At 42.0% G+C, this 19,177-nt stretch overlaps 2 protein-coding genes across 4 annotated transcripts; one reads left to right on the top strand and one right to left on the bottom strand.

Annotated features, from left to right (window-relative positions):
* Window positions 1–624: 624 nt before the first annotated feature.
* LOC117143218 (protein FAM107B) lies at window positions 625–17,256 on the top strand. 2 transcript variants are annotated; one of them, XM_033307778.1, is made up of 3 exons: window positions 625–1,416; window positions 16,081–16,282; window positions 16,358–17,256. In XM_033307778.1, exons 2-3 carry the CDS (start codon window positions 16,131–16,133, stop codon window positions 16,635–16,637), a joined length of 432 nt encoding a protein of 143 aa, XP_033163669.1. In that variant the 5' UTR covers window positions 625–1,416; window positions 16,081–16,130; the 3' UTR covers window positions 16,638–17,256. The 2 variants fall into 2 exon arrangements, with proteins under 2 accessions (XP_033163669.1, XP_033163661.1); XM_033307770.1 differs by lacking the exon at window positions 625–1,416 and adding an exon at window positions 13,213–13,289.
* A 54-nt stretch (window positions 17,257–17,310) lies between these two features.
* Window positions 17,311–19,162, bottom strand: LOC117143137. Of its 2 annotated transcripts, XM_033307634.1 has the most exons (5): window positions 18,334–19,162; window positions 18,056–18,228; window positions 17,909–17,997; window positions 17,530–17,841; window positions 17,311–17,455 (listed from the first exon to the last, which is right to left on the bottom strand). In XM_033307634.1, the coding sequence occupies exons 1-5, from the start codon at window positions 19,092–19,094 to the stop codon at window positions 17,333–17,335; spliced, it is 1,458 nt and encodes a 485-aa protein (XP_033163525.1). In that variant the 5' UTR covers window positions 19,095–19,162; the 3' UTR covers window positions 17,311–17,332. The 2 variants fall into 2 exon arrangements, with proteins under 2 accessions (XP_033163525.1, XP_033163533.1); XM_033307642.1 differs by lacking the exons at window positions 17,311–17,455; window positions 17,530–17,841; window positions 17,909–17,997 and having other exon boundaries at window positions 18,062–18,244.
* Window positions 19,163–19,177: the final 15 nt, after the last annotated feature.

Here is a 19,177-nt window from a genome sequence, read left to right on the forward strand (position 1 = left end):
AGGCCGAAAACGTGTCATAAAAACTGTTCTCAGGCCATGTAAATTTAATATTGTCTGTTATCTTTACTTTTGCTTGTGATAACTAACTAGCTATAAAATAGCTTAAAATGGATAGCTGGGTAATTGTTGATGGTTTGTGTCATTGATAAGCCGTGCGTTAATATTTAAAAAAATTACTTTTATTTGTTCACTATAAGCTGGACGACCAATAAATGTTTGTTCATAAGCCAGTTAGAAATCGATTGAATTAATTAGTCTTTAAATAGCTTATGGAAATTTAAGCTCCTTGAAATCTTTAGAACAAAATATTTATGCCTTAACAAAACTCTGGGATGCTTCATAACAAAGTTAGATAAAAACAATTTTATGAATAATGGGATGATTCATATAATAATCTTCTTGAAATGAAATATGTCTCTCTAATAATATACTTTGTTCCCTCAACACATGTGCAATATTTTATTTCATTTATTTATGTCTACTAATCGAAAGGGTAATAGACGTCGACTTGTCTCAAATAAAAACCATCGTTTCTTGCTTGCGGTATTTTTCGAAGTTTCAGCATGTTTCGGTATTTTTCGGCTGAATCGATGCGACAGCTCTTGTTTTCATTCCGTTTTGAGCAGCGTGCGCGAACGGTGTGTTCCTCGCATGAAGAGTAAAAACAAATTAAATACCACTGAGAAATAACATCTCCGCGAACGAGTATACGTCGGAAACCGTTTTGTCGCGCTAAATAACACGAGATGCTGTTGGGGGATTCATGAAAACATATATTTTTGTGATAATATATTAATGTAAACCCATTGTTTGGTTTACAATTTCGTTTTTGAATGACTGCCTGCGGAAATAACTATAGATTCGCGAAAGTACACTAAATCAGGCAGTAAAAACGGATTGGTAATCTTGGGAAAAAATCGAAGGAAAAGAGACGCCAGCAGCTTCCTCGGATTGTTTTGTTGTTTTCAGTTCGTTAGTGTGTGTCCGTTTTTCCGCCTGTGTTTGTGCAACAAAGTCAAAGTCGTCGAAGCTGCTGCAAAAATACGTGAAATGCAAATTGTGAAAAAGTTGCAAAAGCAACAACAGCATCTAGCAACAACCAACAACAACGCAACGACAACTATAACCGCAATCACACGGCCAACGCAACAATAACAACGGCAACAACAAAACGGCTTCGCGTGTTTTGAAAAATTGCATTGCAAATTGCCCAGCAGTACCAACTAAAACAATACCAACAACAAAAAAAAAAAGGGAAAATTGCGCGCCAAAAGCGAAAAAACAAAAGGATTACACATAAACAAACCGAAGAAACAGAAGCAGCTGAGCGAAAGAGAGAGATAGTGAAAAATCAAAACAGAACAGGCAGAAATTCCTGTTTATCCACCTTCACCTCCGGCGACACCCCCCGTCGTGGTGAGTTACTTGTCTTTCGGTATTTGTGCCTTGTATCTTTCTTTGTATCTTGGTTCTTTTTTTATCCTCCGTCCGATTTGCTGTATGTCCTGCTGTAAAAAACATTCGCCAAAAGTGCAAAAGTCAAGGCCCCCGTTTGATTTGCGCCCCTTTGACCTTTGTGCAAAAGAAACCCGCAAATGTGCAAAAAAATTTAGCTCAACCATCGAGAGTCCTTGATTTTAGAGGCACAGTGGTTGAAATGAGTGCCAAATGGTCGGCATAGTAACAGAAGTTCATTTTATATTTGTTAGATGTAAATCTCATAAATAAATATAAAAAAATCTATTAACTACGTTTTAAATAGTTTTATATTGAATGCCATTTGATATTAAACAACACTCAACATAGCTCCTTGTCAACCCTACACATTACTGGCACTCAGCTGGGAATTGAGCAATTTAAATATATATTTATACATGGAGAAATATGGATTTGAAATATGCACCATATAACAAAGGGTAACACAATGCCGATTAATGCACTGTGACGAAATCGGGAAAAAACCGTCGATTCGAATAATATACGCAAATGTTGAATGTAGTCAGGTAGAAAAGTGCCAGATTCCGATTGCCAACAACCCTGAACAAGATTACGTGCCTTCTTTCCTGCCACGGGAATTGGCCAGCATCGGGTTACCTTGAGATTCGAGAACCCAAAACCGATATTGTGTGGCGAATTCAGGAATGCGATTTGAGCATTTCGACCTGAACCTGGCTTATAAACCGGCTTGATGATGTAATCCCCAAACCGGATTGTCTACCGTAGATCCTTGTTTTTAATGGTTATTGTTTTCTAGCCCCCTAAACCGGATAATATATTAACTCTAGTTTTTTGACCCTTAGCGATTCTTAACAGGCAAAAGGATCCTAAAAGGGGTTTTGAATATATTTGTACCTATACTCTTACAAAATTTAGTTATTAGTTATAGTCAAATAACAATGGCGCAATCTTTTCTGTTTTGCATTCTTGTGTGTTTTTTCGAAACTGCTTTGAAGTTCAATTATCGGAAATAAAAACCGGATTCTATTGATTCCATTGTCGAATCTTCTTCGGACATAGTGCCATAAATTTCCAGCCTAATTACCCACCCATTTTCGCACTTATCCCATTATCTCCGTCACACCACTGTGTCATCGATGACAAAACCAACAGGCACATAAACAGTGGACGCCTGGGAACGAAAAAAGAGCTGATAAGCAGCTTGAGTCTGGAGTCAGGCCAAGCCCGAAAACCCAATAAAGTGGCATTCCAAACCGGGGGCATTCCGAAGCTCGGTTTAAGTCCACTGTGCCACGACCTCGCGGCATCTGCGTCTGCGTCTGTCCCGGTAATCAAACGTCTAGACACATTCCGTCCGTCGGCTGCAGCTTCTTTAGGCTCCATCAACCGCCACCCGAGCAGCCTGCAGCAGGAGCGACCTCCTGTCCCTACCAACTGGTTGGAAAAGGACTCACTGCTCACAGTGAAACCCCGTCCAGGGTGACTCTGAATACTTAACAATACTTAATACGAGCATCACTTGCTAAATGTGATTGCTTTAATTACGCATGTAATTAAACTTATTAATACAGTCATAATTAAGCCATTCCATCGACAAACAACTTAGGGAACTTCCACTGTACCCGCGCATATACAAACAAACAGTAGACACCGAAAACACACTCGTACATAATCCCGTTTTATTGCACGGCTAGGAGGCTGGAGAAGGAGAAGCAGGAGCAGAATAAATAAGAGACAGGAGAGGTCCTTATTTTGTTTTTCGCATTTTGTACTTTTAACTCCCCTGGGAACTGCGACCCGAGTTGTCGAGATGTTGAGTTTTCGAGAGCCCGAGAATCGAGAACGGCAACGGCGAACTGCAAACACTCCACTCAACTCGGGCTCAATCATTATGAAAATAGCTCGGAATGCTCGTAAATTACAAAACCATGGTTTTATTTGTCAAAATTTGAAACTTATTTGAACAGGCGCCGAGGAACGGCAGCAGGCAGCGGTTTTTGTCGAATCGGGTTTTATTTGTGGGCTGCTCTCTCCCGTTGTCGTTCTTGTTCTCGTTCTTCTTCGTTTTTGTTTTGTCCATTTTGTCCGTGTCGTTTCGTTGTGTTCGTGATTAGCATGCCCGTATGCCCCGTCCCACTCACTCGCACGGTGGGGTATGTGGTATGTGGATCCCCAGGCCCTGTTGGACCCTTTCCTCCGTCCCTTTTCCCCTCATCATACAGTGGGTTTTCGGCGTGTCTCCATATGAGCATGAGCTTCGTATTTCACTTGATTTTATCTATGAATTTCTAATTACTGCTTATTTTGTTGTCCTCTTTGCATTGTTAACCCTCGTCCTCATCACATGGTTGCCCATTTGGGTTGGGTTAATGATTGATAAATTGTCACTGATGAGCTCAGGCACCAAAAAAAATACGTTATCAACAGCGATTGCCGGCTATTAATCTTGGCTTGATTGATGGACCACTCAAAATCCCCGACACATCAAAATTTTGTAATGAAGTTTGCATTTATGCAGGATAAGCCCATTCCAGCAGATGTTGCATACTTAAATTCGCGCAGATGCTCTAAAGATTTCTACTCATCATGAAATGGGTAATCCAACTCTACGTTACACAATTAATTTCATTGCCATGTACAATTCCTGAAAAAACAAGCTCCACATTTATCGCCATTGTAGCAGATAATTCCCTTTTGCGCTTTAAATTTTTTTGCTCAAATTACGATTAGGTCAACTACATAGCTTAACATGCAAATGCCAATTGAAAACACATTCCCATTTCTGGTATTCGCTTCATTTGGATTAGATTTGCGAAAAAGCGACAAAAAAAGTATCCAGCAAGGCCACTCAAACGGGCTATCAAACTAAAAAAGAACAGAGGAAATGGGTTGAACCAGCCTTATGAATACTCTTCCAAAGTAATATAGCTAGTATTTATGACGATAGTAAACCTAATTGGAGATTTAATTGTACATTTCGGAGTTCCTAATTTATTATATTAAATTTATTATTCAATCATAATCTTAGGTAAACATAAACTTTTTTATCGGAACTAAAGATACGCGAGGCTAAAGAGTACTTCCAGAATCCATACCATTTTATTAAAACCCAAGACATATTTTATATTTTCTAGGATATGAAAATCATCTGCTCTCTGCTAAACATAGAGTTATCTTAAAGAAAGGAGATAGCCTAGTTATCTGTTATTGCGGCAGGCTATCTCAATTGAACCTTATCTTATTGAAGAAGATAAGGCGATCAAAGGCCGTTGGCATGTAGTCAAATATATGGCCGACCCTACGGATCAGTGGATATATCCCGTAACTTACAGGGTAAAATGGGAGCAGCGGGCGTTGGGTGAATGAATGAAAAGTTTCTGGCTGCGGGGGAGGGGCAATAATTGGGCGGCGGGGGTGAAAATGAGGTGGGGCGTCGGCCATGTGCTTGATACGCAATCATGGCACTTTGTGTTGTTTGGCTACCTCACGAAAATAGCCATTTGTGTATGTTTTGCTCATGTTTCGGTTGCCATCGCTGTTGTGTGTTGTGTCGGTTGCCAGGCGACTCCTTATATGGTCAGGTTTTGTGCGGGCACTTTTAAAAGCGCGTAATTCGCAAGCCCGATAAGCTGGCTCCCCGAAAAGAGCCGCAACTCCTGCGAATTATCTGAAAAGAAAGAGGAGAGCCAGAGATTCGATCAGGTTTTGGTCCGATCAAGGCGGTCGGTCACAGGGAAGCCTGGCTACAACGAACTAACCGCCTGTCTAGGACAGCTCTACCTACAGAATGGTGGCTTAATATCCAAGGCTTTCAATCATCAACTTCAATTACAGATACTGTTAATTCGGGTCTTCTGTCTGCACTCCAACTCCACTTGGGCAAGTTGGACTGTATGACCAATGGCAGCGGATGAGCAACTGAAGCGGTCGTAGTCACTGATTATAATTACGATTCCGGCTTATGCAATTCGTCATTATGGCCACAATTTGCCCAAGCGACAACCAACAACAACAGCAGCAACAACAGCAAACCAACAAGCAACTGCAATTGAATCCCGTTTGGAAATGAATATCCCCAACCCGAAGCCGCGCAACTCAAAAATATAAAAGTGAAAACTCGTTTTCCTTTCTGCGATTATAATGGCTGGTGTTGGTCGGACGTTGTTGCTCTTGTTTTTCTTAGCTGGATTGTCTTATTGTGTTATGTCTTGCATTTGACTTTGACTTTTCAACCGCGGCAAACCGTCGACAGTGGTGGAATCATCTTGCTGTTCCACCATCCTCACTGCGTTTGGTAGCCGGATAGCTCATAAGTTAATGGAGATCTCGTCATCAGTCGCAAACGCAGTGTGAGTCGCAGTCACAGTGTGCCGAAATGCATTGAACATGGAAATGGGGATCACCATACGAAATTCGGTCTGACGATCTAGTGGGGGCAGCTTCAAGGTCGATCTATTGGATACCCTCTGGTGATTTTGTGGGTTGGCCAATTAAACATGTTTTCAAGTTGCAAGTTTAATGCCAGACACCTTGTTACAAATGAACACTAGTTACGGCTATGTTTCAATCCCCAAATGTGTAAGCTAAGATGTTTAGGCAAGGATTGCACTTAAAAACTAACTGCGATAAAATTCCAAGCCTAATTTATGAAATGAGTCTGAAATGCTTATTGTTTTTTGTTTTCAAAATTCCCATCGCATTAGTCGTTTTAAATCATATACAGTCATTGACATAATATTTTTGTGTTTCGACTCCCAACATTAAAAAATATTATTACTCATTTTAAGTTAGTATGAATTAGGAAATTGCGATTTTGATTGAACTAAACACTGACAAATGCTCATATTTGCAAATGCAAATCTGCATCGACTTGAGATTTATACACTGGTCGTTTATGAGAAAATTGAATTATCTAACGAGTGTAATTGACAGTTTACTGCAATTCATCGCACATTGAGCACTTCTGGGGGTGATAATTGCGTTGCTGGGGATAATTTTCCACGGCCCACTGTTCGGGAGCCACCCCCGATGATTTTCCCAACATTTGTTTGGCTCCCTGCCATTGGCAACCCCGTGACGCATTTTTACCCAACTCCCCCGAAATGTGGGGTACATCTTTTCTTTTTTGTGTCCGTGTGTGTTGATTTTCTACCACCCAACGCCCACCGCACTCCCTTTTCGGACAGCAACAAAAAGCACACTAAATGCAGTGACGCGAGGCCTTTGTAGGAAAGCGTGGAAAATGGGGAAAGGAGCAGAGAGCAGAGGGCAACACACAGGCACAACACCCCAAAACACACACCCACTTGAGAAAGATATACATACATATATCCGAAGAGAGCAGCTGAGAGAGCCTTGTTCGATTTTCGACTTCGCGCTGCGCATTTTGATGGTTTCCTGTGAATGTTTTTGATATTTCAATGCGAGTAACTTGTTGCATGCGATACATGAAATGGGCAAAAACCAAATACCCCACAAAAGAGTCTTTAAGGAGAGGAATGTGTACATACTCGTTCGTATAGGAACGAGAACGAGGAGAGCGGAGAAATAATAACGATAAGTAATTGTAATTTCTTTGGAGTTCCTTCGGCTGACGTCATTCTTCTCGAGATAAGTGTTTAAAAATGACTTTGATGGGAAAGGGTAGTAACAAAAAAGTATATATATTTATATATTTATTGTATAATATAACAGTCTCTGCAACATTTACCTTTAGGATCCCTTTAATAGATATTAATGCCTCAATTTAGATACATTTTTTGACCATATCAATTGAATTATTTTATTGACAACAGACAATTTTTCAGTTTAGATATCAATCAGCGCCCCGCACAGCAATAGTTTCTCCTCCCCAATAGACCTTCTACGCATCGGCATCATGTTTTTTTATGCAAATTGGCTTTACTTTCGTCTGATTGGTTCCATTCGATTTCTTTCGTTTCGCGCAGTTTGTTCCGTTTCCGCAACTGATTGATTTGTTGTTGCTGCAGTTGGGGTCTTAATGGAGTTATCAAATAATACAAAATACAATTGAAGTTTTTACGAGTGCGGCTAGGCAAATGATTTTGCTTGGTCATGGAAGACATCAAAGTGAAAAAAGAGTGAAAGGCTTGGAATGCTCTTTAGCGCTTAGCGCTTTTAATTGTGTTTAGCTTTTTTAAGCCGGTTGGTAAACGCAGATTTTTATTCGTTAAGTGCTGCAATTTCTTCATCGTCTGGCGGCTTATATAAATTATTTAAACTCTTGTTGTATGCCTCCAAATGATTATTACTGTCTGCGAGCGCGTGAAATGGTTTTGTTTTTCTGCTTTGATTGGCTAATTTGATGTTTGTTGCTTGGGCCACGTTTGTTGCCGGTTTTCGGCCTCTCAAGGCCATTTTGTCGTAGTGCCCATTTACATGCATTACCATTTAAAGCCATATAAGCCTTGTTAAGTAGCCGCCGCCGATGTCTGGGAAGATATTTTCCAGGGGATGGGGTTGCATTGTGCGTATCGAATATGAAATAATCACATTTATGACCCATTTCGACCAACGGCAGTCGAGGTATTCGCTTTTAATGACCCCTGAATTATGTCATAAATGCAGCCATAATCGTGTGGATATCTGATTTAGGATGGAATATGTACGTCTGTACGGAATGAAATCAGCAAGCGTGATGCACGGGCTATTTAAAGAGTCTTATTCAGATATTTGGGTGAATAATTATATAATTACTTCAAGAAGAAGCCAATGCTTCAATTTCTGAATACTAGAAATACTTCAGAAACTAGTCCATTATAGTTATAATTAAAAAAAGTGTTTAATATTCACATCGAAAGTTCAAATTTAAAACAACTTTCCGGCATTTAAAAATCGACAAAAATGTACATTTTCGAAGAATTTTTCAACACATCAATTTTCATTGCGCTCCATTAACAATTTCATGTTGGTGTTCCGTATTTAGAATCCATAAAATACACAGAATAAACTTGCAAAATTCGTAAATGAAAGCATAAAATCTAATGGTATTTACAAGGAACAGCTAAAAGTTTTAGGCTCTTAGCCATTTAAGTTCTTTGGAGGTTCCCATTTAAGGCATACAGAACAAATATGTTATGTTTTTATGATTTCCCGAGTTCCATAGATAATAAGAACCTCTTATCTAAACTGACGTCTGAGTTTAATGCTCATTCATGGCCAAATATTTGCCCAAATCGCATATCCCACAAATAGCTTGAGATTATTCAGCTACGCCAACTAGTAACAAATTTCCATAAAGCTTCGAAAGAACAATCATAAAAATGTTTATTAAATTTATTTCACTTGCTTATTGTAGTTGTCCAGGCTATTATTATTCCGACTGATAAGCGTTTTGCACCCGCATGGCTATGGGCATGGGTTCAGAATTTTAGCTTGATTGGCTCGATGCGGGATTTCGATTACGAAATTCTTTTAATGGACTCGCTCAGCGCCCCTTGACTGATACCTCGTACTCTCTGCTTTGCGGGTATGTCGGGTGTGTTAATCAATTGGCATATTTATCTTATTTATTTTATCTAATTATATCTTATATTTTATTTTCCATGACATATTTTATACTATAAATAAATTACCGAATTACTTGTGTATTAAACCATTTTTCTAACTAATAGTTTTTGAGCACACTTGGTATGCTATAGTCGAACCATTTATGGCACTTCCTAGTTGTTCGAGGCATAAACGTTTCGACTTGCGGGAAAACAAATTTTCTGTTTATTGTTCAAAAATTGTATCTGTGGTGTGGGGTCGGTCGAATGGCTTGTGTTATTGTTTATGCGGAATGTTGAATTCGGAATGCCACATGTGTGGGGCTGCTGAGTTGTTCTGTTTATAAAGCAAAGCGCTGTTTAGATTTAGAAATGCATTTAATGCCCGGACTCCGACTTCTCGGAATCGCTCGCGGCTTGGGGCCAAACTGAGTTCCAGGGAAAGGTCAGTTTTCCAGGGAGCTAGTCAGGGCGCTTTTTTCATAGTTTTGACCCCGAATTCCCAGCAAACGTTTTGAGTCCCGTTGCCTTTATTTCGAGGCTTTCCCATTGCGCAACGAATGGCAACTGCTTTCGGTTTGTACATTTCGACTGGGCTTTGACCGGTTTCTTTTATTTTGTTATTTATGCCCACTTGTCAAGCCGCTTAGCCAAAAAACCAAAAATTAAAAGAGAAAAAATGCAAGAAATTAAACTGAAAATTGTTATTAAAAGCGCGTACAAGACGACAAACGATGTCGACGCGGAAAATTAGTTGCTGAGCGACTGAATGAATGAATGACTGACTGAATGAGTGACTGGAGTGGACAGTTTAGTGAGGGGCGGTGAGGGGGCGGGGCAGGTGAAAGCCGGTAAGCCATTTCGCAGCTGGGGAATTGACTGACTTACATTGCCGAATGCCTGTGGCCACTTGGACGACTTCCTGTGGCTGCATCTCCCGCTGGGTTGACTGACCACAAAAGCAGAAATATAAAGCGAGAAGGCGGCCCGAAGGGGGCGTGGCAGATTAGCTAATTTCATGACTCACCTGCCGGATAATTAGCGATGGGCGTGTGGCTCAAACGGCCGACTAAACGCGGCCAATAAATTCTGACACGCCATTAAAATTGAACAAAAAATATGTTCCAAAGAGGAACAGGGCGTTTTGTCCAGCGAACGAGTGACTGGGAGGCCTGGGAGGAAATGGGGGTGGCTCCGGCGGTTGGTTAATAGAAATTGCCTTGCGTGCTATTTGTTGCCAGACAAACACAAGCCAATGTGCCAAACACGAATAAATAGTAAATATATAAATGTCTATGACTAACACGCGCCTTTAACGAGGCTTACTGCTGAAAAATAGGAATAGGTCTGATGACAAAGGTAATAGGGAAGGCAGGTTGAGAAAGTATGCAACGTATGTAAGTAATCAAACTTACTTATGGTAAAAGGCAATTTTTTTTTTCTAAACTAAAATGATTACTTTTTGTTTAGGCTAATATTTTCCGCTTCTTTGAGCAATTTTTTTGTGGTTAAATTTCCAATAAATAATGGCCAACAGTAGGGGTTCTTAAGCTGTGAACATATAAATGTATAGTTGTTCTAAAAGTTGTCATTCTTCGAATTGCGATAAAAGCGTTCAACTATTTTCGTACAGCGCAATGCTGAAAGAAACTTTTTTCAAAAACGGACGATCATACACAAATTTGCTTTTAGCCAAAACACAAGTTTCACTTGCGCTGGTTTATTTATTGAACTGTTTTGGCCTGTTTCTATTTCTGTTGTTTCTGGCCTGGTTGTCTAAATATTTACAGCAGGCAAACACACCCACTTTGTGGTAAGCAAATAGATAGAAGCAACCCCAATTATTTTTTTTTTTGGCCAACATATGGAAACCTTTGTGGAAATTAGCAACCTCTTAACCCCTGACTACACGCACAGCTGATTAACCCGCAGCCAGCCGACGAGCCCCTTTCTAGAAACACAATACCCAAAGCTTTCGCGGCCGCCGTGGAATATCTATGCATCAGGGGGGCTTGGGGGTGTTTTGGGGGTGTTTTGTTGGCGACGACTTGTGATTGTTTGTTACCTGACTGCTGCTGGCACTTCTGCTATCCTGTTGAAAAATCAGGGAAATCTATTTATTGATGTTTTGCGCACAAACCCCTGATGGAAGCGACAGAGATGGAACGAGGGTTCCCCAAGGGTCGACGAATATATGACATCACAGCAGGAGAAGGTATGCAGACGCGACAAAAGCTTTGAAGGCAACCAAAAGCTTTCTGCACACAAAGAAAAATAATTTTTTTCTAAGTGCTTTTAAACTGTTAAAAACATTCTCAACGGGACACAAAATACTTCAAATATAACGAATATACGTTTCCTTAATATAGATATATAGATGTCTTTATTTATTTGAATGTATACTTTATGAATTTCATATTTTTTATTATTCAATTTTATTAAATATTCGAAAATTAAAGGCTTATTCTCTCTGTGTAATCAGCTTTTAACACTCCTGCGCAGCTCTCTCGCTCGCTCATCATTTTGTCTCTGTCGTATCCTGTTGCTGACGTCATAGCTCCTGTTTGGCGACTCCTGTTGCTCCTGTCGGCCATCCAGCCTGTGCCATTTGCTGCTCGCCGGTTGATTTGAGGCGGAGTATTTGAGTTAGAGTTGCTCAATGGCGGGCTCCCGGTTCCGCCCCTTTGGCCCCACCACCGCCCCACTCTTTGATCCATCCATCCTGCGATAGAACCTTACCTCTTTTTGAGGGTGGAGAAATACTGGAGTGGCAGCAACTTCCCCTGCCGAAGGTACTTTATTCTGGATTGTGCGGCATCCAAGAAGTTGGTCCATGTCTTAGACTTCCATCTTACGAAGGGGTCGGAAAATGCGGGAAATCGGGTCCAAGGGGCCGCCGCTTTGTTTGTGTTGTGTGTGGAGCGGCCATTTTCTCCATGGAGCCAATTAGCACCAGGCGGCCAGGAAACGGAAGCTGGAAAACGCTCGCCCGTGGCTGTCGATTTTCCATTTTCTTCCCCAGGAGGAGGCGGATGCCGATGCTCCTACAAAATCCCCGAGAGAGAAATGGCTGTACAAAGATAGAAAGAGAGCAAGAGAGTGAAGCTTCCGAAAAGCTCCTGTCGGTAGGAGGCTGAGCCCCCTCCCCTTTCCCGTCTTTCTCCCACTCTCTTTTCGGGGCCTTTGTTATCCTGCACACATGTGTGTCCTTTATGCAGACGGGCGTCGGGTCAAGGCTGCCACCCCCAGCTGCCACTGCCAAATGCCACGTCCAACATGCAACATCCTTCTGCCAGCTGACATAATGCGCTATAAAAGATGGGTATCTCAAATCAATGCAGTGCTTTGTGGTCTATAAATGTGCTCTTCCAAAAGGAGCAAAGTTCTTACTCTATCTGCTACTTATTTCATTTGAATGATATGTGATAGTCGTTTAATTTAGTATAATATCTGTGTGGGCAAAGAAATCGACTGCAAATGCAGAGTATTTCAAGGTTCGATTAGTTAAACTGTCCGTTGTAACCATTTCATTGTAGAGAGCTCATACGAGCGTGTGCAGCCATTTGGAGGTTGGGTTTTGATTGAGAACAAGCTTTCACTTTTTGAAGGATTTAATCCGTTTCGGCTTTGGTTCACCGCTGGCTACGGTTCGTTCTTAGTATTCCGTTTAGTTCGTGGCTGAAATGCATATCTGGGTCAGCTGTTGTTTGGCCGTTTGTTCGACTTGCATAAGCCAGTCCGGCGGCATGGAAAACCCCCCATTTCAGCCCCAAACCCAAACTCAAACCCAACCCCGTTTTTCAACCCTGCCGTGTTTGGTTAGCTGCTGCAAATGAGGAAGCCTAAAATAGCGAGCCAAACGCGTTACGTGTTGGCGTCGCACTGCACAAAGTTGCAGCAGCAGCAACAGCAGCAGCAACATCAGCAGCAGCAGCAGCAGTAGCAGCAATCGATTGCAGGGGTCCGGTTACCAACATTTTCCTTCTCGGCTCGCAGTTTTTAGCCGTTTGTTGCGTTGATAAGAACGTCGACGAAAGCGAAAGTCACTGTGCTATAAGATGTGAGCCACAATTAGCGACCAGCTGCATCACTCTTACCACCTCAGCTGTTTGAAGGAATAATGCGATAATACTCTCCAGTGATTTGCATCTAAATAAGAATTACAAGATATTTACTACTACAAGTGTGCTTAGTCTGTGTTAATATTTATAGAAAAAATATTAGTTCAAGTTAAAGTGCAGAGCAGGTTGCACGTTACCAAAATGCAGCGACCCTCGTCGAATATCTCCAGTAACATCATGAACCGCATGTCCATCTTTGAAAGTGAGTCAAGTCAAGAGGCTGCCGCGTGAATAATTCATTCGCTTTTTTATTCACACATTCGTTCATTTATTCATCGCTGTTTGAAGCCATTCTTGTGGGCAGACAAAAGAGGTGCACACTTCTCCCAGTCAGTGAAATCGTGTCTATTTCTATTTGTTTGGCTTTTCCACCGACTTGGCTTTCGGCGATGGTGTAAAATGATTAGGTACTGCCACTGAACACGGGTAAAAGTGTAGAAAACACACGGTTGATAAGCTTGTCTTTCAACCTCAGGAGTTAATAAAGTTTTGGAAGGAACTGTGCAAATGCAAACAATACGAATATTGTAATACAAAAACTTAAAAAATCCGTGTTACGTTTTGAAGGCAATTCGAAGTGAGAAGTGCTCAGTTTCTTTTGAAAGAAAATTGCCCTTTGCAATGCGTATCGCCCGATCTGAGCCAGTTAACCCCTCCATGACAATGGTTTGCCTTTAACTGTGCTGTCATGGCTTGTTGGTCCCTTAACCCGGTTAAACGGATAGGCCGCTTCGAAGAAAGCTTTCGCTTGGAGACCAGACCGCACATGATAATAATTCCAGAGCCCTATGCCATATCATAAGTTGTGCCCACAACGCGCTGCAATGTTGTCTTGATTTATGTGGCTTAGAGTGGGTCGCTCCGGTCATTCGGTGAAAACAAATTGCATATAATTAGCCTGGGTGGAGCGGAGTGGAGTGGTCTGTCCACGGGGCTGTGGGGTTGTCTTCGACTTCGGTCCCTTATGGAGTTCCCGCCGTTTATTTCATTTGCGTTAATTTCACACCCAAACCCCACAGCACATGTGCAGCTCATTAACCCACATGGAAGCGTGTTGCGCACAATTTTCTAGCCGAGTGTGTGTTTGGCGCGAGGGGGTTAAGGCGGGGGTCTGGCGAGGCGAACCACTCGATTGCGCAAGTGAAAACTCGTTGTGCGACGATGGACATCGTAAGTGAAGTGAAGCCTTGTCTGGAAGTGATTAAAATACCCTCGCCATTTTGGGGTATTCTAATTCAAGGGAATAGTTAAGATCTCAACAGTTCTATATGTCATTTCGCCATGGTTATTCTTAAGGTTCAAAACCTTTGTTATTGGTAGTAGTACTATTTCTGTTAAATAATTAATACGATATTTGAACGCTAGTAAACAAGGGGTATTCAAATCTTGTATACCTGTCGGGCCCCCTCCGTGATTTTTCCGCATTTCCTTTTTAGTTGCCATTGGGTCAAATCGAGCCAAACTATCAGAATAACCCGGACCCCAGACATCGCTGTATAAATGGAAATGCAAATTACAAGTTCGGCATCGGCGATTGCAGTTTCGTATTTGATGTCGAAGGAAAATCAATCAAAACGGATTTCCGATTGGGCCACATATGGGACATCATGATTAACATAATGCTGTCGCTGATAAAGCTGGTTGTGTCATATTTTGCCCGCCGAACCTCAAAATGTTAAAGGTTGACCACCGAAGACCAGTGTTTTCATGGCCATTAGAGGCGGCAAACATGAGATTTGTCCGCGACGCTTTGCCTTACAAATCTTGAATGTTTTTCCTTTGAATCAGCCATAATTTAGTTGAATTGTCTGAAATGACTGATGAAATTGATTGATTGATTGTTAAACTCAGAGCGGGGATGGCAATTAAGGTTGGTTAACCCTTGAAGAAATGTTGAGACTCGTGTGAACTAGTTTGCCAATTTATATTTGGCTTTCCGAATGATGGGGAAGCAAAGTGAATAGGTTCGCAGATGATAAATACTTAAAAGAAACCTATAAAGTCAGTAGACTATGTTTTTAAATTAACAATGCTTTATGCAATTAGATATTCGGATGGTCCCATTTGCATTTGGAAATTATCTCTGATTTACACAAGTTGAACCCATTTTGATTGCGACTTTTTGGCACAGTTCCCTGTTGCAGCAGTCAGCACATTCTTGCGAAAATTGTACCCACTGAACTCATTGCGATTTTCATCTCAGTCGCGAAGCCATTTCAGCCATGTCATTGCCCTTTCAGCGCTACTTCTTTTTATTTATTTCCACTCTGTCCCTTATCATCGGCTATTAATCTAGTTTAGGCTTTGGGCTTCGAGCGACTAACTTGTTCGCCGCGATGTGGGTTAATATGATGGGTGAACAAAAGAAGTTCATCGCTGGCGACGGCTCAGTAAAAAATTTACAAAAAGAACAGCACGACCAGAACAAGAGGAATACGGTCGGAAAGAACTTTACCGCTGACTTGAATCGAATCGAGTTTCTTTTCCCTGCCTCTCATATTTTTTCTTACGGTTTTACAGCTGTTGTTGTACGCTGCTCTTTTTCATTTATTTATTTATTTTTTTGTAATAACAAATTGACAATGACATGAATGGGGAGAAATATTTAACCTTAATAAACGACGAAGACAACGCAGCTTTAGACGTCTTTTGTTGCTTTTCTTGGGTTCTCGAGCGGTTGTTGTGTGCATTGTTGGGTGGCTAAGGCCCGAACTGATTTGTGAGGAGAAGGCCAAGTGCCAATTAAACTTTGGTACAGTGCAACGGAGGGACATCGACCATAGGCGCGCAGAAAACTTATAGATAATTATTAGAATGTTCGTGTTATTACAAGTAAGACCAAACTTTTGGACATTTGGAATCGGTTATATTTGACTGTTAACCATAATACAGAGTACAATGAATAGAAATCAATTTGTTTCAGTGTCCCCAGCAATTGGGAAAGAATGCGAACCCTTTCACTAATCTTTGAACTGTCTGCATCCATCTTTCAGATACGGCATTCAGGCACAGTCTGGCGGACGCTGACAACGCGGCCGGAACGATGATGTCCATGACCAGCTCCCCGCCGGCCACACCCACTGGCGTCCAGACGGACTCCGATGGGCTGATCCTGCCCAAGAAGCTTATCAATCCCTGCATGGAGAACATCGATCGCAAGGAGCTGCACCGAGAGCTGAAGTTCAATGCCAGAGTGTGAGTAGCTCTGCACATTCTATTTTATTTCTAGAAATCGCTTATCTAATGAACAATGGTTTTTACATTTTCCAGGGGCAAGAGCGTGCTGAACCAGAAATCGGAATTGCAACGTGCCTACGACAAGCAGAAGGAGCGGCATGCCGCGGCCGAGCAACACTCGCCGGATGCGGACATAGTCGGCGGGATTCCGGGACTGAAAGGAGAACTCGGGCGCGTGATCATGGAGCGGGCGCAGAAGCACGAGGCGGCGGCTCAGAAGCAGGACCAGGAGGACGCCGAGGAGCGGCAGTACGTGAATCCCGAGTATCTGAACGTGCGGGCCAAGCTGCGCACGGCGCACGCCAACAATTAAGGAGCAGCCCACTCGGATACCCCTCATCCTGTAATCCTCAGCCTAATTAATGTTTAGTTTTAGTAAGAGACCTAACCAAATTATGTGTAAGGAAAGCATGTGTTTTATGTGTTAACTTTGTGAGCGGTTTTCATTTTGATATTATGCAAAACTAGAGTTGATTATTATAATTAAAATGTACACCTAGACTAAGCCATTAACTTGTTTAGTTTGTTAGTCCTTATCACTAATCTAAGTTGAAGCTTTCTTGCGCTAAATTCGTTGTGTATAAACCAAGTGTATAAAGTTTTAGTTTCTAAATGGACCCCATTTCTTCCAAAAACAACAAAATCGAAAACAAAATGGAACATTATGTATCTAGTGTAGAGTTATGTATTGTATATGTATATCTAAAGATTAGTGAGACCGAAAATGCTGTAAACAGGGCGATGTGTTAGAAAATAAGACAGAGAGACAGACAGAACTTGGGCGGAAGATATTTGATCTACATAGAACAACTATTTTATGTCAAGCAAAGAAATTTAAACAGATTACAGAACTATATACAACATATATCTATATACAAATTTAGTTTCTGGAATTAATAAATTTTATTGTAGGCGAAAAGTTATAAAACCAAGTTCAATGTATGAACATTGCTGTATTTTTCAAAAAGGGACAATTTTTAATCGTGAATCCTAGGGGCAGAAATGATACTATTCTTGAGATTTTTTGTTTTGTCTTGCCAGCTTTTTGTCCAGTTTTGCCTGCTTTGCGGCAGCCTTCTTCTCCTCCTTCTGCCTTGCCAATATCCGGGACATCCGTTTAGAAACTCGTGCCTATCAATGGGAAAATGTTGTTTCCATTACTTCCATTTTCTGTTTAATGTGGTACTTTCACATTTATTACTCACAGCTGACAGGCGGGCACGTTCCTTCTCCACCTCCTGCGCAATCTTTTCTCGCACCTCTTTTATTTTCAGATGGAACTCCTCGACTTTTTCCTGGTAGGACCTCAGGTCTTCCTTGCACTTGCCCACCCTGTTAAGGGTCGCCTGCAACTTATTCTCGGCCGTCTCCATGTCGTCGTCGTAATCTTGCTGAACCTTATTGATGCGCTGCTTGTACTGTTCGATCAGTGTGACGTACTCCAAATGGCAGCTCCTCCACACACTCGAGTCCGTTCTCATGAGCTCTTCGATCTTTTCCAGCTCGTCGGAAAGGACCTAAACAAAAAGTTGAAAGACACCAGGTTAGGCTATCAGATCAGATGTGCAAGATCGGAGCACAAACCTTGCAGCGCAGGAAATCAATGTATTGCCCCTGTTCCACAACATCGTGGGTCCAATTCACTTTATAGCGCGATTCGATCGGGCTCATGACTATCCACGATGAATAAAGGTGTTGTAGGTTTTAGGAAAATTAGATTGCACAACTCACAATCGATCTGGAATCGTTCCTTGTTGAGTGCGTGCTGCTTGGCCGTTAGTTTTGGATTGTGGAACTTTCCCCCCCGATTCTTTTTCTCCTTCTCCTCAAGTAAGGAATCGTGTTCGGCCATTATGGTCTCGTAGGGCACAGCTATCAGCTTGTCGATATCCACTTGGGTGTCCCTGGGGGATTTGTACTCTTTTAGGAAAACACTCAGTTAAAGATCTTACATGCTTAAGGAATGGACCAGGCCTTAAAGTATGCAAATGAATTTTGCGTCCACTCACTTAAGAAGCTCCATGAAGCCGTTGGGCGCACAGAGATCCCTGTCGTGGATCACGTCGTCTAGGAGGGCCTGTACCAGACCGATTAGCTCTCCCAGATCCACATAAAACTTAAGGTCGTCGAGCGTGGCCTCCGGCTTGTTCTTCTCCAGAATGTCCACATAGACGGTGCTCGGTTGCTGTTCAAAACGCTTTAGATTCTCCTTGTAGGACCAGCCGAAGATGGTGTCGTTGGGATTGGTGCCAGCTGGCGGATACTCCCGCATCACGTTGAGGATTTCCTGCAGCTGCAGCAGCTGGTAGATGATGCACACGTTCCGAAAGTCGGATATCAGGTTTGCAAAGCGCACCTTGAACATTTGGGTCGTTTGGGCTGCCGAATCTCGTTGCTCGGGACTGAGGATTGACTTGACGCTGGTCCTGGCTAAAATGGTGGCCCGTGCCATGTATACGGTGGCCCGTGCCGTGTAGTTCGTTTTGTACATCTTTGCCCGGAACGCCTCGTATGGATCCTCACTGGAGTCTTCCCCGGTGGAATCACGGGTCATCTTTACGGCTCGAACAGCCTCTTTGGTCTCTAGGACATAGGGCTCCAGAAGTTTCTTCACGAACGCATCGTGGCACATATGTGCCGGTTTCGGCGGAAGCGGAAACAGGCTAAGAATTTTCTCCCTGTACTCCTGGGGCGAGTACTTTTTGGGTTCCGCCTTGGTACCGTGACTGTGGGACCCGACATTAGATATCTTATTGTGTTTTCTGTTCATCTTGTCGATTGTGAGTTGTGTTTTCTACGCTGATTGTGTTAGTGTTTTAATTACGACAGCTTCACTGTTTTTTTCATAATTCC

Source organism: Drosophila mauritiana, chromosome 2L, assembly GCF_004382145.1.
Source record: "Drosophila mauritiana strain mau12 chromosome 2L, ASM438214v1, whole genome shotgun sequence".
Lineage (NCBI taxonomy): Eukaryota > Metazoa > Arthropoda > Insecta > Diptera > Drosophilidae > Drosophila > Drosophila mauritiana.

Bases quoted from the DNA above. Each gene is read 5' to 3' on its own strand.
- LOC117143218 (XM_033307770.1), top strand. From the start codon at position 13,229: ATGCAGCGACCCTCGTCGAATATCTCCAGTAACATCATGAACCGCATG. The intron at 13,290-16,080 runs GTGAGTCAAGTC...TCCATCTTTCAG, and splicing joins CCGCATGTCCATCTTTGAAA to ATACGGCATTCAGGCACAGT. The intron at 16,283-16,357 runs GTGAGTAGCTCT...TACATTTTCCAG, and splicing joins CTGAAGTTCAATGCCAGAGT to GGGCAAGAGCGTGCTGAACC.
- LOC117143137 (XM_033307634.1), bottom strand. From the start codon at position 19,094: ATGAACAGAAAACACAATAAGATATCTAATGTCGGGTCCCACAGTCAC. The intron at 18,229-18,333 runs GTGAGTGGACGC...CAAATCCCCCAG, and splicing joins GGCTTCATGGAGCTTCTTAA to GGACACCCAAGTGGATATCG. The intron at 17,998-18,055 runs GTGAGTTGTGCA...CATCGTGGATAG, and splicing joins GGAACGATTCCAGATCGATT to TCATGAGCCCGATCGAATCG.